At 39.7% G+C, this 22,324-nt stretch overlaps 1 protein-coding gene across 12 annotated transcripts in view; it reads left to right on the plus strand.

Annotated features, from left to right (window-relative positions):
* Pdss1 (prenyl (solanesyl) diphosphate synthase, subunit 1) overlaps positions 1 to 22,324 on the plus strand; it is a 45,885-nt gene that overhangs the window by 19,961 nt on the left and 3,600 nt on the right. For 4 of the 12 annotated variants that reach the window (XM_006498191.4, NM_019501.3, XM_006498189.4 and 1 more), the window contains 5 exons: positions 860 to 971; positions 1,073 to 1,182; positions 15,198 to 15,278; positions 15,402 to 15,515; positions 21,217 to 21,297. In XM_006498191.4, coding sequence (XP_006498254.1) covers positions 860 to 971; positions 1,073 to 1,182; positions 15,198 to 15,278; positions 15,402 to 15,515; positions 21,217 to 21,297 — 498 coding nt within the window. Of the gene's footprint in view, positions 1 to 859; positions 972 to 1,072; positions 1,871 to 15,197; positions 15,279 to 15,401; positions 15,516 to 19,976; positions 21,298 to 22,324 lie in introns of those variants that run through there. The other 8 variants (XR_374108.4, XR_001783153.1, XM_030251890.1 and 5 more) reach the window with 6 other exon arrangements.

Consider the following 22,324-nt stretch of genomic DNA (forward strand, 5'->3'; position numbering starts at 1 on the left):
TTCAGATGAAGCATATGGTTCCCTCCTGTTTGTCAGTACTCTCATGTACTTTAATTGGAATGAATTTTTGCAAAATGGTGAGTAATTAGTAAGCATATGCTAAGTAGCAGTATTCTAGATAATAGAGAACAGAAAAATACTAAGATGGTTATTTTGAAAATTCTATTACCTTGGGCAGGGATGTAGCTCTGTTGCGAGAACTCATGCTCAGCATATAAAAGGCCTAGATTCAACTGCTGGCTTCTCATGCATGAATGACGTCTCTAATCCTGGGACTCAGGAGGTGGAGCAGAAAGATCAAGAGTTTAAAGTCCGCTTTGCCTACATACCTAGTGGAAGACAGCTCAGCTAGCTTGCTTACTTGCTCCTTCCTTCCTTCTTTCTTTTCTCTCTCTCTCTCTCTCTCTCTCCCTCTCTCTCTTTCTCTCTCTCTTTCTTTTCTCTTTTTGAGACAGGGTTTCTCTGTGTAACCCTGGCTGTCCTAGAACTTGCCATGCAGACCAAACAGACCGTAAACTCAAAGCAATCTCCTGCCTCCATCTTCAGAGTACTGGAATTAAAGGCATGCTCCACCACTTCTCTGTGACAGCCTAGCTTTTTAAAACATGAAATCCTATGAGTAAAACATTCTGTGAACTCTAGCATTTCTGTGTAACAGAGTAGTACTGATGTATATCTTTAGTGTGCATGTAAAGTGTACGATATAATTTGACTGTATAATTTTTAACTGATAATTTGTTCTGGTAACATTAATATCCTGGGTATCAAACCTAGGCTTTGTGTATGCTAGGCAAGTGCCTAACTGCTGAGCTAGCTGTGAACTTTTTTATCTGTGATGTTTTATTCTCTTTTTTTCCAGGCTGTTCTTGCTGGAGATTTAATTCTTTCTGCAGCGTCTGTAGCTCTGGCACGGATTGGAAACACAGCTGTTGTATCTATGTTAGCCCAAGTTATTGAAGATTTGGTGCGTGGTAAGTCGGTTCTGATGTTTCTTTTTTATTTAGAATACCAGTTCTGGTATTTAGCCAGGCAATAAAACCGTATCTCAAGTAACCCTTCTCCTTCTTGATAGGTGAATTTCTTCAGCTAGGGTCAAAAGAAAATGAGAATGAAAGGTTTGCCCACTACCTTGAGAAGACCTTCAAGAAGACAGCCAGCCTGATAGCCAACAGTTGTAAAGCAGTATGTACGTTCTGTCTTTTTTCAAGTTGAAAAAAGCCCACATTTATTTCTTAGTGGCTAATTCTCCTAGAAACATTTAATTAGAGAACCTTAAAATAGCATCCTAAAATTCCAGTCGTCATAGAGAAACCATTACGTCCCAGACACTTTGTTGTTCTCACTTTCCTTGTGTTCTTCTGGTATGGAAATAATGAACTTTTCTGTCATATTTCCTCCCCCAAGAATCAATCAAAATATTTCCTAGTCTATGCTGACAAGATAGCTCACCAGAGAAGCACTTGCCACAGATTCCTGATGTTAGACACCTGAGACCTAAAAGAGGACAGAAGCAATTCCAGGAACTGTGTTCTACTCTCTGCACACGTGCCATGGCACACGTGTGTCCATACTCAAACATGTCACACACTTGTAGATAAAAGAGTGAAATCAAGATATTTCCCAATCAAACGTATATAAAATTCTGAGCAACTCTTTGTCACAGTTATCACTCGATATTTTTGACATTTTACCTTTTAAATTATGAAATACTGAATTATCACATAAATATTTACCTGGGAGAAAAATGTTTATTAGATTGTAGTAGTATTCTACATACTTGTTCATAAATAGTAGATCTAACCAATTTTATTATATCTCCTATATGTAAGCCATAATTTTCAGAGTATAAATTAAATAGTAACTTCTTCGCAGTCTCTCTGGTCCTCTTTACCTCCTCCCTACACTGTGCTCTCTGCCTCTCAGTGTTATCCAAACATTTGAGTCACTGTCTTTAATCTGTGTATTAAAATGTGATAGTCATTGTTAGTTCACAAATAACAGTCTCTCTATAAAACTGTTCCTGTGAGAAGCTGTGTTTGATGGTGCATACCTGTAGTCCTAGCCCTTGGAGGCAGAAACAGGAAGATTATATGCTCAAAGCAAACCAGGGCTACATAGTGAATTTTAGGCCACCGTGGGCTATAGATGACATCCTGTCTCAAAAATAAAACATTGTTTATCTGAGCATGTCCCAAACTAGCAGGTTTAGAGAAGAAACCTGGGCAAGCAATGGTCCCATGTAATAGTCTTGTGCGATCATGGCAACAAGAAACATGTAAGGTAAGATCTAGACTGTCTTGGAACACTCTTAGAAAATTATAGGGAAAAGGAGCCTTTTAGCCCTTTGACAACAATGCCGCTGTTTTGCCATGCTTCAAGAAACATACTTGTGGGCCAGAAAGAAAAAATGAGGACAACACTTTCTTCATGAAAAGATCTAATTGAAAGAGATGTGAATTGCATAGGATAGGTTGGCCACAGTCACAGCTCTTTGTCTTCCTGAAAAAGCTATTACATTTCCATTTGGGAGAAATTACAGGTATACTGGTTTTTAAGAAGACATGAAAGTATGACAGACATCTTATAAATGGGTATCATAATGCTACTGCATTGATGCTTTATTATTAACGTTTGGTTGTCAAATCTTACAAAGTTTAACCTCAGAATGTTTGCTGCTCTTAAAGAGGACCTAAGTTTAGTTCCCCGCACTTAAATCATGCAGCTCACAACCACCTATAACTAAAAAATCTGATACCCTCTTCTGGAAGATCTGGCTTCCAAGACCGATGGAGAAACATGCTCCTGTTATCCAAGTCTTGAGGCTGAGGCTGGAGGATTGCCATAATTCCAAGGCTAGCTAAGGCTGTGTATGTTAGGGGTGCAGGAACGAAACTGTCAAAGCAGAGGCTCTATTGGGGGACGTTTATATCATGAATAAGAGAAAGAAAACAGCAGAGGCATTTGGAAGAGTTCAGAACAGAGAGAAAAAGAAGTAGTCTGTATTTTGAAATGTATAACAGGTACTTGTGATTAGGGACTATAGGTGCCTAGAGTCTATCAGGGGCTTTGACATGAAGCCACGGGTACATGTCAGTGGAGCTATATGTCCATTCTGATGTTCCTTCTGCCAGAGGCAAGGGAAATGACTTCCTTTGGGGAAGGAAAATCTGTTTCACAGGTTCCTGAGGGATGCTAGACTTTTATCTAACCACCAGAAATCCTACTATACTCTAGCTTTAGCTCATTTCTGACATATGAATTGCCTGAGACCTTACACATAGTTTTAAAAAAAAAAAAACTATATAAAAAAAGGAACAATCCATCCTCAGGAGCTACTAGTATGCAAGAGAAGTTCACAAGTTTGCTGCTGCAGTTTAGAAATGCTAAATGCGCATTCTCTAGGCACATAGGAGCAGCTCCGCCTAGGAACCAGTTCACACAGTGGTGTAATCGTAGGGACCTGTGTCACCAGGGTAAGGCATCATTACTACTCTGCTTAAGCAGCCAGAGATAATGTGTGTGCTGAGGAGCTCCTGTGCTTTTCAGTGATTATCAAGAAAACAGGGCCTATGAGGTACCTGATCACCTGGGTTCAGTCCCTAGCACCCAAGTGATGGGAAGCCATATGCAGAGACACCTGTACACGTTAAGTAAATGCAATAAAAAAATTAACAAGTAACCAGTAGACATGTATTTAAACTTAGCTCAATCCTGATTAAAAATGAAATAGTCTAGGACTAAAACTTAGTGGTAGAGCATAGCTTACCAAGCATAAATTCCTAGGTTCAATCTCTGGTATTACCTTCCCCTGCCCCCAAGAAAACTCCAAATTTTCTTTTTAAAGAGGGAGAAAAGGAGAGAGAAAGAAGGTAAAGTGAAAAAAAAAAAAAAATGAAAGAAGTGTTGTGTGCTGACCACACCGAGGTGTGCTAGCAGTGCCCCAGAGCTGCCTACTTGGATAACAGCAAAATCTCAGTGCGAGTGCTCTGAATACCAGCTCTGCATTTAAGTGACCATGGATGGAAATACTCCAGAGGGTTAGGCATTTAAAACGGCTATTTTTATATGCTCTTGGTATTTAAGATGCAGACATATGACCAAAGACATTCATTCAAAGGAAATTAGGCATGCCAAAGATGGGAAGTAAGAATTTGGAGATAAAGATTATTACAGAACTAATGGGATTCCATAGTGCATTGAGAATTTAAAGGAAATTTATCAGACTTTATTTAGTTTACTAAAGACACCATTTTTTTCTTACTAAGCCTCCCCACAGCTTATATCTACATTCTATGTTTTTGGCCAAAAAAAATTTAAAATCCTCAGAAAGGGCTGGCTAGAGAAATTGCTTTGTGTCTTTAAATGATATTAAAATAGAATTGATGTTATTTTCAAAACATGGTTCGCCATTTATTTGTATACATAATCATGCCAAACACACTCTGTAGCTGACAGTTAAAACCACCATTTGTTCCCCGGGATTCTGGTGTGAATTAGCAACAACAAAACCCTTCTCTCCCTTTCTTGTATGTGTTGACATTCTCCCATCTGCTTCACCTAGCATATTGGTCTTAGTGCTTTGGGTTCTTCCTTCTGTTTCATCTTGCATAAGTAAGATATATACATATTAGTTCTTACTCTTTGTAACCTGTAATAAATTAGTAGACTACATAGTGTTTCTTCTGGCTGCCTACCTACACTATATTCTGGATGATTTCACAATGATTATAGAATCTTCCCTCTAAAACCAGCTGGACAGCTGGGCGTGCTGGTGCACGCCTTTAATCCCAGCACTCGAGAGGCAGAGGCAGGCGGACTTCTGAGTTCGAGGCCAGCCTGGTCTACAAAGTGAGTTCCAGGACAGTCAGGGCTATACAGAGAGACCCTGTCTCGAAAAACCAAAAAAGAAAAAAAAGAAAAACAACTGGACAGAGTGAAGTGTGGTGGTGCACATCTTTTTTTTTTTTTTTTTTTTTTTTAATCCCAGGAAACAGGAAGGTAGATCTTGAAGTTTGAGACACAGTTGGTCTACGTAGCAAGTTCCAGGAAGCCAGGACTATATAGTGAGTCCCAAAAGAAAAACAATCACAAAAAGAAGAAAAGAAAAGAAAACCCCATGGTTGTACAATATCAGTTGTGTGGCCATAGTATCACTCCTATATACAGGCATTTAGGATCTCAATATAATAGACTTACAAGCCACAGTAATGCCTGTGTGTGTGTCGTGGGGCTTGCTTTCAGTGTTAAGGTAGAGTCAATTATACGTGTAGTTTTGATAAGCACCATCAGATTTTCTTGCATAAGGCCATGTGCACCACTGTCAGCAGTTCCTGAGTGTGTCCTCTTTGCCTGAGGCGTCACTAACAGAAATTACACTAGAGTTTTCTATTTCTGACAATCCAAAATTACATCTCCCACTTCTTGAGTGAAGCCAAACATTGAGATCATTGATGGCCATTTGTGGCTTTGCTTTATTTTTTACTCTATTACTATTTGGGGAGGTTTCTGCCACAGCATTTGTGTGGAGGTCAACAGCTTTGTAGAGTTGGTTCTCTCCTTCCACATTTATGTGGCTTCTCAGGATTTGCGCCCAGGTAACCAGACTTTTGGGGCAGAGTACTTATAATTAATGCTCCCCTCCCTTCCCCTTCTCCCCCCCCCCTTCTCTTTCTCTTTGAGTTGTCTTTGTTTTTGACACATTTATACTGCATATTTGCAGGGGGGCTTGTATTTTGTTTGAGGCAAAAGTTTGCCCTGTATCCCAAGCTGGCCAACAACCAATGTTCTCCTTGCTTTAGCCTCTGGATTATGGAAATTACTGTGTTCAAGATCACAGTCCAGATCTTTGTGATACAATGTTGCATGTGTTTCTCTCTACCTGTTTACTATATTTATAATGGAACAGACTGAAAGTGTCTACAGTACTTTGTAATCTTTTTATTATTTTTTATGTTTATGGATGTTTTGTCTGCCTGTGTATCCAAGTACCATGTGCTTGCAGTTTCCACTGAGGTCAGAGCAGGGTGTCAGATACCCTGGGACTGCACTTAAAGATGGTTGTGGGCCTGTATATAGGTGTTGGAATTGAACTCAGGTCCTCTGGAAGAGCAGCCAGTGATCTTAACCACTGAGCCATCTGTCCAGCCTCTCTAACTACTTTTCTTTGTTTGTTTTGAGACCAGGTTTCACTATGAGGCCCTGGCATCTGGAATTCTCTTGTCTTATTGATTGATTGATTGATTGATTGGTTTTTGAGACAGGGTTTCTCTGTGTAGCCCTGGCTGTCCTGGAATTCACTCTGTAGACCAGGCTGGCCTCAAATTCAGAAATCCACCTGCCTCTGCCTCCCGAGTGCTGGGATTACCATTGCCTGGCGAATTCTCTGTTTTATGAGGCTACTCCATGAATCCATAAAAATACTCCTGCCAGGGCTGGTGAGATGGCTCAGAGGGTAAGAGCACCCGACTGCTCTTCCAAAGGTCCAAAGTTCAAATCCCAGCAACCACATGGTGGCTCACAACCATCCGTAACAGAGATCTGATGCCCTCTTCTGGTGCGTCTGAAGACAGCTACAGTGTACTTACATATAATAAATAAATAAATCTTTTAAAAAAAAAAATACTCCTGCCTCTACTTCCCAAGTGCTGGATGAAAGCTGTATGCCACTATGCCTTCTATACTATTTTAAACAAATAAGATCATAAAACATAAAATCTTCCCGTAAAATACCTCTAATTCATGGTAATGTGAGTATACATTCCAAAGTTAAAGAGATCCTGGTTAAACTTTGCTCCTCCAGTGCAATCAGTACTTCTCAGTCTCTCTGAGATGAAATTTGTGGGAATGTGGTGTTATCTGTGATTCTCAAAGAAGCACTGGGGCACAACACAGCCTGACTGTGGCATTTACTTCAAGCAAAACAATTAGTCTTTACTTTTATCATCTTTCATATTCTACCCACTTCGAGGAAGATATTAGGCATCTCTCTGGTGCTGAGTTCAAGCAGTGTCATACATCTTGCCTTTTTGCCTTTTTGTACAGTATACCACTCTTTATCTGGTTTTGTACTTGTGATTGGTGTTCTTTGTTTCCTAACTTTATGAAGGTAATCAGGACTCCTTAGAGAGCTCCTCAAGCCAAACAGAAACCGTGACTTGTCAGCAAGGAAGGGAATTAAGTAATCCATAGTGCTAGTTTTATGTATCACAAATGCTAATTCATTGACTTCATAAATATAAGATGTTTGCCATTTTTAATTTTTGAAAGAAAGATTCTTTTCCTGGCTTTTTTTAAAAGCATTTTGTTATTAGATATTTTCTTCATTTACATTTCAAATGCTATCCCAAAGCCCCCAATATACTCCACCCCCCGCCATGCTTCCTGACCCACCCACTCCTGCTTTCTGAACCTGGCATTCCCCTGTACTAGGGCATATGATCTTGACAAGACCAAGGGCCTCTCCTCCCATTGATGGCTGACTAGGCCATCCTCTGCTACATATACAGCTAGAGACACAGCTCTAGGGGGTACTAGTTAGTTAATATTGTTGTTTCTCCTATAGGGCTGCAGATCCCTTTAGCTCCTTGGATGCTTTCTCTAGCTCCTTCATTAGGGGCCCTGTGTTCCATGCAATAGATGACTGTGAGCATCCACTTCTGTATTTGCCAGGCATTGGCATAGCCTCACAAAAGAGAGCTATGTCAGGGTCCTGTCAGCAAAATCTTTCTGGCATATGCAATAGTGTCTAGGTTTGATGGTTGTATATGGGATGGATCCCCAGGTGGGGCAGTCTCTGGATGGTTTCTCCTTCAGTCTCAGCTCCGAACTTGGTCTCTGTAACTCCTTCCATGGGTATTTTGAGTATCCACACTTTGGTCTTCCTTCTTGAGTTTCATGTGTTTTGCAAATTGTATCTTGGGTATTCTAAGTTTCTTGGCTAATATCCACTTACCAGTGAGTGCATACCATGTGTGTTCTTTTGTGATTGGGTTACCTCACTCAGGATGATGCCCTCCAGGTCCATCCAATTTCCTTAGGAATTTCATAAATTCATTCTTTTTTTTTTAAGATTTATTTATTTATTATATGTAAGTACACTGTAGCTGTCTTCAGACACACACCAGAAGAGGGAGTAGATCTCATTACGGATGGTTGTGAGCCACCATGTGGTTGCTGGGATTTGAACTCAGGACCTTTGGAAGAACAGTCGGGTGCTCTTACCTGCTGAGCCATCTCACCAGCCCAAATTCATTGTTTTTAATAGCTGATTAGTACTCCATTGTGTAAATGTACCACATTTTCTGTATCCGTTCCTCTGTTGAGGAACATCTGGGTTCTTTCCAGCTTCTGGCTATTATAAACAAGACTACTATGAACATAGTGGAGCATGTGTCCTTATTACCAGTTGAAACATCTGGTTATATGCCCAGGAGAAGAATTGCTGGATCTTCCGGAGGTACTATGTCTAATTTTCTGACGTAACACCAGACTGATTTCTAGAGTGGTTGTATAAGCTTGCAATCCCACCAAAAATGGAGGACTATCCCTCTTTCTCCACATCCTCGTCAGCATCTGCTGTCACCTGAATTTTTGATCTTAGCCATTCTGACTGTTTTTTTGTTTTTGTTTTTGTTTTGTTTTTTTTTTGGAAATCTCAGGGTTGTTTTGATTTGCATTTTCTTGATGATTAAGGATGTTGAATTTTCTCAGATGTTTCTCAGGCATTCTGTATTCCTCATTTGAGAATTCTTTGTTTAGTTCTGTACCCCATTTTTAAATAGGGTTATTTGATTTTCTGGAGTCCAGCTTCTTGAGTTCTTTGTATATGTTGGATATTAGTTCCCTATTGGATTTAGGATTGGTAAAGATCCTTTCCCAATCTGTTGGTGGCCTTTTTGTCTTAATGACGGTGTCTTTTGCCTTGCAGAAGCTTTGCAATTTTATGAGGTCCCATTTGTCAATTCTTGAACTTACAGAACAAGCCATTGCTGTTCTATTCAGGAATTTGTCCCCTGTACCCATGTCTTCGAAGGTTTTCCCTACTTTCTCCTCTATAAGTTTCAGTGTCTCTGGTTTTATGTGGAGTTCCTTAATCCACTTAGATTTGACCTTAGTACAAAGGAGATAAGAATGGATCAATTCGCATTCTTCTACATGATAACCGCCAGTTGTGCCAGCACCATTTGTTGAAAATACTGTCTTTTTTCCACTGGATGGTTTTAGCTCCCTTGTCAAAGATCAAGTGACCGTTGGTGTGTAGGTTCATTTCTGGGTCTGCAATTCTATTCCATTAGTCTACCTGTCTGTGGCTATACCAGTACCATGCAGTTTTGATCACAATTGCTCTGTAGTACAGCTTTAGGTCAGGCATGGTGACTCCACCAGAGGTTCTTTTATCCTTGAGAAGAGTTTTTGCTATCCTAGGTTTTTTGTTATTCCAGATGAATCTGCCGATTGACCTTTATAATTCATTGAAGAATTGAGTTGGAATTTTGATGGCAATTGCATTGAATCTGTAGATTGCTGTTGGCAAGATAGCCATTTTTACAATGTTGATCCTGCCAATCCATGATCAAGGGAGATCTTTCCATCTTCTGAGATCTTCTTTGATTTCTTTCTTCAGAGACGTGAAGTTCTTATCATACAGATCTTTCACTTCCTTAGTTAGAGTCTCACCAAAGTATTTTATACTATTTGTGACTATTGTGAAGGGTGTTGTTTCCCTAATGTCCTTCTCAGCCTGTTTATCCTTTCTGTAGAGAAAGGCCACTGATTTGTTTGAGTTAGTTTTCTTTTTTTTTTTTTTTTTTTTTTTTTTTTAATTTATTTATTTATTTATTTATTATATGTAAGTACACTATAGCTGTCTTCAGACGCACCAGAAGAGGGCATCAGATCTCATTATGGGTGGTTGTGAGCCACCATGTGGTTGCTGGGATTTGAACTTCAGACCTTTGGAAGAGCAGTTGGGTGCTCTTACCCACTGAGCCATCTCACCAGCCCCCTTGAGTTAGTTTTCTACCCAGCTTCTTCACTGAAGCTGTTTATCAGGTTTAGGAGTTCTCTGGTAGAATTTTTAGGGTCATATATATATATATATATATTTGACTTCTTCCTTTCCAATTTGTACCCCCTTGACCTCCTTTTGTTGTCTAATTGCTCTGGCTAGGACTTAGAATATGGAATAGGTAGGGAGAAAGTGGGCAGCCTTGTCTAGTCCCTGATTTTAGTGGGATTGCTTCCAGCTTCTCTCCATTTACTTTAATGTTGGCTACTGGTTTGCTGTAGATTGCCTTTATTATGCTTAGGTATGGGCTTTGAATTCCTGATCTTTCCATGACTTATCATGAATGGGTGCTGGATTTTGTCAAATGCTTTCTCAGCATCTAACGAGATGATCATGTGGGTTTTGTCTTTGAGTCTGTTTATATAGTAGACTATGTTGATTGATTTCCATATATTAAACCATCCCTTCATCCCTGGGATGAAGCCTATTTGATCATGATGGATGATTGTTTTGATGTGTTCTTGGATTCAGTTAGCGAGAATTTTATTGAGTATTTTTGTATCAATATTCCTAAGGGAAATTGGTCTGAAGTTCTCTGTGTTTGTTGGGTCTTTATGTGGTTTAGGTATCAGAGTAATTGTGGCTTCATAGAATGAATTGGGTGGAGTACCTTCTGTTTCTATTTTGTGGAATAATTTGAGGAGAATTGGAATTAGGTCTTCTTTGAAGGTCTGATAGAACTCTGCACTAAACCCATCTAGTCCTGAGCTTGTTTTGTTTGGGAGACTATTAATGACTGCTATTTCTTTAGGGGATATGGGCCTGTTAGATCATTAATCTGATTCTGATTTAACTTTGGTACCTTGGTGTCTGTCTAGAAATTTGTCAATTTCATCCAGGTTTTCCAGTGTTGTTGAGTATAGCCTTTTGTAGAAGGATCTGATGATGTATTGGATTTTCTCAGGTTCTGTTGTTATGTCTCCTTTTTCATTTCTGATTTTGTTAAATAGAATACTGTCCCTGTGCCCTCTGGTTAGTTTGGCTAAGGGTTTATCTATCTTGTTGATTTTCTCAAAGAACCAGCTCCTGGTTTGGTTGATTCTTTGAATAGTTCTTCTCGTTTCCACTTGGTTGATTTCAGCCCTGAGTTTGATTATTTCCTGCCCTCTACTCCTCTTGGGTGAATTTGCTTCCTTTCATTCTAGAGCTTCTAGGTGTGCTATCAGACTGCTAGTGTATGCTCTTTCTTGTTTCTTTTTGGAGGCACTCAGGGCTATGAGTTTTCCTCTTAGGACTGCTTTCATTGTGTCCCATACGCCAGGGTATGTTGTGGCTTCATTTTCATTAAACTCTAAAAACTCTTTAATTTCTTTCTTTATTTCTTCCTTGACCAAGGTATCATTGAGTACAGTGTTCTTCAGCTTCCACATGAATGTTGGCTTTCTATTATTTATGTTGTTATTGAAGATCAGCCTTAGTCTGTGTTGATCTGATAGGATGCATGAGATAATTTCAATATTTTTGTATCCCTTGAGGCCTGTTTTGTGACCAATTATATGGTCAATTTTAGAGAAGGTACCATGAGGTCCTAAGAAGAAGGTATATCCTTTTGTTTTAGGATAAAATTTCCGTAGACATCTGTTAATTCTATTTCTTTTTAACTTCTGTTAGTTTCAATGTGTCTCTGTTTAGTTTCTGTTTCCAGGATCTGTCCATTGACGAGAGTGGGGTGTTAAAGTCTCCCACTACAATTATTGTGTGAGGTGCAATGTGTGCTTTGAGCTTCACTAAAGTTTCTTTTTTTTTTTTTTTTTTTTTTTTTTAAAACAGAAGCACTCTTTTTTTTTTTTTTTTTAAAGATTTATTTATTTATTATATGTAAGTACACTGTAGTTGTCTTCAGATACACCAGAAGAGGGCACCAGATCTCATTACGGGTGGTTGTGAGCCACCATGTGGTTGCTGGGATTTGAACTTCAGACCTTCGGAAGAGCAGTCGGGTGCCCTTACCCACTGAGCCACCTCACCAGCCCCATCACTAAAGTTTCTTTAATGAATGTGGCTACCCTTGCATTTGGAACATAGATATTCATAATTGAGAGTTCATCTTGGAAGATTTTACCTTTGATGAGTATGAAGTGCCCCTCCTTGTCTTTTTTGATATCTTTGTGTTGGACGTCGATTTTATTCAATATTAGAATGCCTACTCCAGCTTGTTTCTTCAGACCATTTGCTTGAAAAATTGTTTCCCGGCCTTTTACCCTGAGGTAGTGTCTGTTTTTTTTCCCTGAGGTGGGTTTCCTGTAAGCAACAAAATGTTGGGTCCTGTTTATGTAGCCAATCTGTTAGTCTATGTCTTTTTATTTGGGAATTGAGTCCATTGATATTAAGAGATATTAAGGAAAAGTAATTGTTGCTGCCTGTTATTTTTGTTGTTAGAGTTGGGATTCTGTTCTTGTGGCTGTCTTCTTTTAGGTTTGTTGAAGGATTACTTTCTTGTTTTTTCTAGGGCATAGTTTCCTTCCTTGTGTTTGTGTTTTCCCTTTATTATCCTTTGATTGGCTGGTTTCGTGGAAAGATATTGTGTGAATTTGGTTTTGTCATGGAATACTTTTGGTTTCTCCATCTATGGTAATTGAGAGTTTTACTGGTTATTGTAGACTGGGCTGGCATTTGTGTTCTCTTAGGATCTGTATAACATCTGTCCAGGATCTTCTGGCTTTCATAGTCTCTACTGAGAAGTCTGGTGTAATTTTAATAGGTCTGCCTTTATATGTTTCTTGACCTTTTTTCTTACTGCTTTTAATATTCTATCTTTTTTTTTTTTTTTTGGTTTTTCGAGACAGGGTTTCTCTGTGTAGCTCTGGGTGTGCTAGATGCCTGCAGTGTAGAGAGTTCTCTGGGGACCTGGGACCCTCTGCTGAGATAATGCCCGAGATCCCATGCCTGGCTTTATGTTGAAAAGATAGCATTAATCTCATGACTGGAGATAGCTTTATTATCAATTATTTCTGCTTGCAGGGGGTGGGGGTAGGGGTCATTTTGTTCTCCATTCAATATATCCAGCTGCCTGAAACCTGAAACTTGCCTTTTTCAGGCAGGTATCTTGACTTCTTTTCTACATTGATCTTCATGTAGCCTCACAAAGTACTTGCAAAGAATAGCCCTTCCTGGGCTGCTGTGGATCACAGGTCTTTGCTTTTGAAAGCAGTGAAGAGCTTTACCACTTACTCAAGTGGCTTTGTGACCTTTTGGTGTGTGCAGCTTAGCCCTGCTCTGCTAAGCATTACAACTATATATGTTATTAAATATCTGAAAGCATTCCCAGGGTTGAATGGGGCTGAGTGCTAGAGTACTTATCATCATGCACAAAGCCATGGGTTTGATCCTCAGCACCACCAAAGGAAAACAATAACAAAAATAATAGTGAGCAAAGATATGGCTAGCAGATCCTGCCTTCATCCTGTTCCTGGATGTAGTGAACAAAGAGAAGGGGGATTCTGTTGTTTCTGACTCAACTGTTTAGCCTCCAGCCTCAACTCTGCAGTCTTCCTGCCTCACCTCTTGAATGACTGGATTACAGGTATGGATGTCCATATCCAGCTAAACAGGAGGATCAGTTTCCTTTTTCCTCATTTCTTCCTTTTTTCCTTCCTTTTTATTCTGTCTGTTGTACCTGAGTCCAAACAAATATGCTAGGTAAATGGTTTCCTACTGAGCTATATCCACAGCATCAAAGGAGATTCTTTAATGGGAAGTTTCTGCTTTTGTATGAGGTAAAAGTTTAGTTCCTACATTTTACAGGTAAGGAAACTGAAACACAGAAGGATCAGGTGGAAGATCAGGGTCACTGATAGTTGCTAGTCATATCGCCAACCCCACAGGCTTCTGGAGAGCTTGTCCCACCTTGCCATGCTGCTGTCCAGGAGGAATACAGTCTCCAAAAGAAGTAGGCAGATGCTTAAGTATCACCAGTGACCTATTTCATCTGGCTTCCTTACTGAACGTCAACAGAGACTTTGCTTTCCAATTGAACAGAATGTCTCCCCAGTTCCCCTCTTGTTCTTTCCCAGTCTTTGATTTCTGAAAATGTGGCTGGGCCTGCTTAGCATGCTTAACAGTACAGCAGGAAGTAGCTTTGGTGGATTAGTGAGGATTCGCATGCTCAGCACTAACCAGCTTGTGTTTGAGGTTTTGAGCTTTAAAGGCTTTGAAAGTCTTCCTTGTCTCCTTTTGGAAGGGTGGGAGTGCAAACAAACAGTCCTAATATAATTGTTACTTCTGATGAGAAAGGGGTTGAAGATCCTTCTCATAATGAAAACCAGACTGAGACTTGAGGCTGTTAACAGGCATAGCAAGAAACAACTGCATTCAGGGGAAAAGAAAAAAAAAAGTGATCACCAAAACTGAGCCACAGATGAGGAGGAGCTTGGCAAAGTTTTATATTGAATGAGAGTACACCCCTGAAATGAGGGTTCTCCTCAGAGGTCATTAAGCCAGCAATTGCACTGAGTGCTAGAAGGCAGTGTTATACACAATGGGATCTGTTTTGCATACCAGAAAGGTTTGCTTACATTATTATTAGAATTTAGTCTTGTGGCTCTTTGCCCAAAAGACTGTTTTATCTTGTTTGAAAGAACAGGAGGAAGAAGGCTAGATTCTCTAAAATTTAAGAGAATGGGACTGCAAGGTGTACTTCCTGTAAGCTGCCAACCTGAAACCAATCCCTGGAGTCCATGTAAAGATGAAGAAAAGTAATGCCAGAATGGCACCCACACTCCTGCATACTCACAAATATTACAATAAATTTAAGAAAATAGGCTACATTTGTAGCTGGATGGTAGACTGCTTGCCTAGCTTGCAAAAGATCCTGGACTCTATTCTCTGAACTACACAGAAAGGAAACATCCCTTTGTTTTGTTGTTTGTTTGTTTAATTTTGTTTTATTTTGAGGCAGGGTCTCTGTAGCCTTGACTGTCTTGGAACTCTGTAGATGACCTCAAACTCACAGCTCTGCCTCCTGACTAAAGATGTGTGCCAAGAAAACAGCACTTTTTAATGTGCTGGGTTTCCTTTTAGTGCCAGCATCCCCATTGTCTATAGCATAGGCTCAGTGCTCTTAGGGAATGCGTGAGTGGCTCTGCCTAGTGCCTAGATGACACAGCTTACCAGAATCTTCTTTTTCTTTCAGGTCTCTGTCCTGGGTTGCCCTGACCCAGTGGTGCATGAGATAGCCTATCAGTATGGGAAAAATGTTGGAATAGCTTTTCAGGTTGGTATACTTGTTTGTGGGAATGGTGACATACAGGCACAGCCTGCATTTTTCTCAGTGTAGTGTGCTAAGCAGTGGAGACAGTGGCAGCTCAGTGGGTGTACTCATCTTTCCTTTTGCCAGCTCATAGATGATGTATTGGATTTCACCTCATGTTCTGACCAGATGGGCAAGCCAACATCTGCAGACCTGAAGCTAGGCATAGCCACTGGCCCTGTCTTGTTTGCTTGCCAGCAGGTAGGTCTTACTCTCTTTGAAACAGGACCAACATAGAACCAATATCTCAGGCACATCTGGTAAAGTGTGAGAGAAAAAAATAGCTGGAGGCATTTAGATAAGGGACCACAGATTTGATCTTGGTTTAGTAACTGAGATGTTAGGGCTATAATTTCACTTCTATAAACCTTATCTGTGAAATACCAATTATAATCTCCTCAGTTGTTATGAGCGCTAGTTGATATACTACTCATTATCTTGTAAATCAGAAAGTGCTGAGTAAATTTCATGTGTTTTGAGTGTTGCAATATTGACAGTTACTACTTTTATGATTGGGTATGCCTCAAAGCCTCTTAAAGGTACAGAAAGTTCCGAGGGTGTCTAGGTCTGAGGAAGTCATAAGTTCTAGTTTAATGGAAATGTTGACATCTCGAGGGAAGCCTTGATGCCTCAGCCATTGCTTCCAAGTGTGGAGAAGTCAATTGAATGCACCAGGACTGCATAGTTCCTTCCTTTTCACACTGAGAAGCTTTCAAGTAAAGCTGCTTTCACGTCCTCTGTAACAGATGAGATGCTTCACAAGTATCAAAGATGCTGCAGTGACTGTCAAGCCAACCATTTCACAGCAGCATCTGGACCCAGGCCATTTGCTTTTAGCTGGGCCAGATGCTGCTTGGAATAAGTGGACCATTAGCTGTGTATGGGTATCTTTAAAACAAATAGTCATCTGAGTGGCATTTAACTGGTTAGTTGGCAGTGTACTAAGACAGTCATCACTAACTACCTTTTGGGTCTAAAATTTTTAAATTATCAGTTTTTCCATAAATTTTGCCTGCATTCTTTATTTAAAATGTAAGTCACGACTTCTCTAGGACTTAGTTCCATTTTGATATTAAAACCAGTGACATTCCTTTTGATTCGTTTCTGATTCAAGAAAGGTAAGAGATGATCTTTTATCCTTTGACCTAGCAGAACTACTACAGGTAATTCAGCCTCAGGGAGGCTGAAGCCTGGATGGCTGTGCTGAGTACCATGGACAGTACCTGTCAATTAAAAGAATAGAGACTATGACCAAAGATGATGTTGCACTTAGAAACTCTGTCCTTATTAGCAGGCTCTATCATCTCAGACACTTGAGGTCGGGGTAAGAAGAGAAAGATATAGAGCTCAGATGTAGTAACACAGGCGTGCCAACCAACACCCAGTTATAGGAGGGTCATGAGATTGAGGACAGTCTGAACTACATTAAAAACAAACAAAAATGTCTCAAATCATAAACAAACAAAATACATGCATTCTGTGAATGGTAGGTCCCTTTTCCCATGAGACTTATTAACTAACTACCCCAATATTCAGGAAAATTATTAATATAATGCTAAGTTTTAAAAAATTTAAAAAATCACATTAGAGCAACATAAAGGAACATTTTCTGTTATGCCATAGCCACCTATACACACACAGAGTATTCCTGAGCCATGTGTGTATAAAAGTATATCTGATGATAGAAAAATTAATCATCAGCCAGCATTTGTTGTATAGTCACAGACCTTCATCATCTCTGTCACAGGTGAGTATACATGAATAAAGGAGAGTCTCAACAATTATAAATACTTGCGTGTTATACTGGGAAATCCAAGAGGCATGAGGCACCCAGTTACTCTGACCAGGCAGCACCTTCCCCTTTCTGCCTATAAGTCAATGGGGAAAGGAGCTGCAGGCATAAACGCAGCCTCAGAAATGAGACACATGATGAAATTGAACAGTAGTGCCTCTGGGCAGCACTCACTGTGCCAAAAGTTAATAAAATAGATATTTATACTTAGTCAAGGTTGTATTTATAAATTGGTCTCAAAACCCTGAGCTTAGGATCTTTTTATGCATTATTCTGCTAAAAAAGAGTTCATGGGGCTTAAAATAACTTTGGGTGAATCAAGTTCAAAAATAATACAGGATTATACAGTATCTAGCTTTAATAAAACAGCATTGATTTTAGTTTATAAAGGATTCTTTCTTACATTTTCCCTGATTCACAAGTCTACTTTGTGGTAGATAACTGTTTGTTCTTTGAATGAAACTGATGCTCATGTCTGACCAAAATGGAACATCTGGTAGATGACACAGAGCCTTCTTTTGGGTAATTGAACATCTTTCCCAAGTCTTCTAAGACCAGCATTCATTTTACTATGCTTGAATTGTTCCTTCAACTAACAGTGTACATAACAGTACCCAGTAGGTCTACCCAGAAACCAGGTAACTGGTATACCCTAGCACTGAAGATACCACCACACAGGGTATCCACTATTGTTAGTGGCTAACATCATTTATAGAGTACTTGGAAGGTGTTTGTAAACCTTTCCTAGGGGGATGTTTTGTCCACATATTTGTCATTGAACTAATCCATCTGTGTAACACTGAAGATCTTGCTCTGAGATCCTAGGCCTTCCACAGACTCCCTGTCTCAGTCTCTCAAGTACAAAGATAACAGACATGCTCTCCAAACCCTGGCTTGCCTTTTCCTTTTTAATGCTGCATGGTAAATGATCTTTACATTATAATTTGTTCGACTAAGAACTGTTTGACTGAGTCTTCTATTTTTGATATCTTTGGGAACGATTCCTTTGTGGCCATGTTCAGGGACTTGAGGTGTGTCAGGAGGTCGTCACTCAGCAGTAGAGATCCGCCTAACATGTATATCACCCTGGGTTTGACTCAAAGTGAGCATATGCATATCTCTCTCTCTCTCACACACACACACACACACACACACACACACACACACACACACGAGCGCGCGAGCGCGCGCACTTCATGATTTCTGAAGAGGTCTCAGTGGTAATGAAGTTAGTATATTCTTGATTAGGAGTGTATATTGTCATTGAGCTCTGTTGTAGAGTAATTGCCTAGTATGCACAAGTCCCTGGACTCCATCACTAGCACTTGAGAGGTAAAAGCTAGGAATTCAAAGTTATTGCCAGCTACATAGGTCATCATCCTGGGCCCCATGAGATTGTGCCAAAAAAATAAAAAGGAAAAAAGGGAAAAAAGAATACAACCCACAACATTGCAAAGACCTTATTCACAAGTGCAAACCCTAGCCAGAAGCAGCCGTCTGTAATGAAACTGTACACAGAAGCTACTGGGTAAGAAGTGGGAAATATGTTTCTCTTAAACAAGCAAGTCTCCACCCTTTTTCTTTAAAATTCCTTGGACATTAACTCAGTAACATTTACCTGAATCTGTTGTACTGTCTCAGGCTTTATGATTTTTCTCAAAATATAAACTTACACAAAAGTTTGAGTGTCCCTGCAGTGTGGTTATGTCTTGACGGTTACTCTTGCTGTGTGTAATGCCCCAGAAGGTAAAAAATTAGAAATAGCTGTCCTCTTTCTCCTTGCTGGTTCCCTTACCTAAAGCTGGTATTTAAATATGTAAATGTGGGAAATTCATTAAGACATACTGATATACTTCACTTTGGAAACAATGTGAAAAAATTGTTTGACTTTCTATTTTTTATGTAGTTTTTTTTAATTTTCATTTTAAATCTTTCAATGACATATGAAAATGTTTATGAAATACTCAGAAATAGAAGTGTTTTCCTTTTTTGGTGAGATTATAATAGTTTAAAAGCTCGTTTTAAAATTTTCCTTTCATCTGCTTTTTATTGATAAATCACTAGACAAATGTCAGGCTTCCCGCTGTCATCGCCGGCCTCTGCACCAGATGCCTAGGCTTATGCTACGGTGCCTTAGAATTACTCAGGTTTGGACACTACTGACCCATCCTAGTGCACTGATCACCCTTGTAGTTTTGTGAACACATTTCCCAGTTACAATCTGATTTCCTCACAGGCTATTTTTCCTACTTGTAAAAAGCATGAGTAAGCAAAAAAAAAAAAGTCTCACTGAATCTGGGATGAGAACCAACTTGTTTCTCACTTCTTCCTCACATACACAGGGGTAGGGAAGTTTAGAAGTTTGATATTTGCATATTGAAATTTACATAGTGTTACTTCAAAGGAGGAATGTAGTCATGCTCACTGCAACTTAGTTTAAATGTTGCTTTCTTGATGTTTTTACATTAAAAGCATCAGAGAAACTACACAGTTGGCATATTTTATGACACATAACTCAAGCTGAGGAAACATACGCTCGATATATGATACATACACAGGGGATTTTTTATGAGATGCCCAAGACACCATCACATCTGCTTTAAGATATAGCCTAGAAATAAACAAGTGTGTGTGTGTGTGTGTGTGTGTGCGCGCGCGCGGGGGGGGGGGGGTATTTAAAAAATAAAAGCACCAAAATTATCTGATTGATTTCTTGATTTTATTTCTTGATGCAAACTAGTACTTAAGAACTCTGTATGGATGTTAACTGTCTCTACAACTTTGTTCTCAAACATGTACTTTTCTAGAACACTGCTCCTTGTTTGGTTAGGGTTTCTCTTCTGTTGTTTGCCTTGTTTTTTCTACTGCAGATTCCATAGTCACTACTACTGGAGAACTTACTTCATCCTTCAGGCATAGTGCCAGGGAAACTGGCAACTGCATCAGCATGGATATCAGACAGAAAGCATCCTACCTCTTACTCCATAGAATTACAGACTGCTAGAAATTGGACAGTTGAAACAGAAAAGAAGACTGAGATGAGGAAATTATTCAGCTGGGATGGTTGCTGGCAGAACCTGGATATGGGGTTTCTGTCTGGATGCCGTCCTCCTAAATAACCAGTAAAAATGAAGAGGATACAAGACATTGTCATCATTACTGAGGGACTTATAGTGTGTGTCACACACGGTGGGGAGACAGGTGTCTGAGTAGTCAGTTCTTTCTTCATCAAACTCCAGTCATCAGACCATGCACACTCAACCAGACCATTTCTCCAGCCTGTTTTGTTGTTGTTGTTTGTTTTTGTCTTTTTGCTATCAGACCTTTTTATTCCCTCTCTTGTGCTACAATGAATAGGACTAGCCACTGAACCTAGAAAAGCAGAAGGATTTTCTTCCCCTATGAAGTCTTCAAGCCCATGAATTTTTGTTTCTTGTGTTAGGAATGGAACAAAACTCTAAATATGCTGGACAAATGCTCTAATGCTGAGCTGTACCTCTGATCTTTTTATAACTTGGTACACTGATCTGGCTGATCTATCTCCTCCAGTCCAAAGGAGGTGTGCATTAAAACATTTGATGATCATAACACCAGTATAATCAGATTTGTGGGGAGTGGGATCAAGGCACTTAATCCCCCGATGATTTCAGTGTGCGCTCAACAGTGTCTAATTCCTAACCTTTTCGTAGAACACCAGTTCCAACATCACTTGGCAATTCATTAAAAAGGCATTCTCAAACCATAGCCTACTGAATTAGAACCCCAAAAGCTCAAGAATACAGTACTTGGTTCTCCTGAGACTTACTCAGTACTGGACTGCTAATAGGACAATTAGTTCTGTTTTGTTTAATGTGTATGTGCAGGCTTGTCTGTTGTGTACTGCGTATATGTTGTGCACTTGGAGGTCAGAGGGGAAATTACAGAAGACTCATCTGCCTGGGTGCTAAGAACCCAATACAAATTCTTTGCAAGAGCACCAAGTGTTCTTAACTATTGAGACATCTCTCCAGCCCCACCTTTTGTTTTTCTTATTTTCTATATTTACAAACAAGTATTAACATGCTTCATTGCTCCAGGAACAATAAAAATATTTTCCTTCTTTATGGTTAGTTCCCAGAAATGAATGCTATGATAATGAGACGGTTCAGTTTGCCAGGAGATGTGGACAGAGCACGACAGTATGTATTACAGGTAAGACTACTTTTAAAGGATGGTTTTAAATCTTGCTTGTGCACATGCATATGCCCAGCGGTTGGTGAAGGTCAGAGGACAACGAGTAAGCGTAGGTTCCTTCCTACTGTGGATATTCCAGGGATCAACTCAGCTTATCAGGCTTGACAAGCAGGCCTTTACTCACTCAGGGTTAGGTCCTTGGTCTATCCCTAAGATAAGACAGACCATTAAAAAAATATAGAAAAGGCAACAGCTGGTACGGTAACAAAATTTTATATAGAGCCAAGTTGGTCAACCCTTACCTGATTTGACAATAACTAGGGCAACTCATTTAAAGTACTAATTATTTTATATTTAACTGTGGTGCCTTGGTGGTAAATTTGCAGGAGTTGGCTCTCTTCTTACACCATGTGGGTCCTGGAGACTCATCAAGCTTGGCAGCCAGCTCCTTTACTTGCTGAGCCTTCTCAGAAGCCACCAGCGCCCCACCCCCCCCAAAAAAACTGAATATAATTTCTCTTTGAAGTTATTCAGTAGTCTTCCTATGCAGGCCAGACCATGTTAAATCTATTAGATTGAAATGAGCTGTCCCGTGTCCATGAATATCATCACTGTACTGTGCTTAGGATCGACCCCATCCCTGTCCAAAGCTCACTTCCTATAGCTAGTCAGTTATAAGAGCCTACCATAAATACCCTTCCTGCTAAAAGCAAGTGAGTTATTAAAAACAACTTGAACATAGTGAACAAGTCATAGTCATAGGACCTAGACACATTTTAAATGTGTTGCTGTATATATTTCTCCTAGATGCTAAAGGCTTTGTTTTCTTTAAAGGATTATTTCCAGAGCCAGTGGGTAAAGGAACTTGCTGCAAAGCCTTCTGACCTGAGTCTGATTTCAGAGACTCACATAGTGGAAGGAGAAAGTCAACTCCTGCAAGTTTTCCTCTTACATCCGCATGTGCCCTGCTGTATGCATGCCCACCCCCACAAACTAAACACAAACATAAATGGATTGGTTTTTTGTAAAGGGATCAGTTTCCAAA

This window comes from Mus musculus, chromosome 2, assembly GCF_000001635.26.
Source record: "Mus musculus strain C57BL/6J chromosome 2, GRCm38.p6 C57BL/6J".
Taxonomy (NCBI): Eukaryota; Metazoa; Chordata; class Mammalia; order Rodentia; family Muridae; genus Mus; species Mus musculus.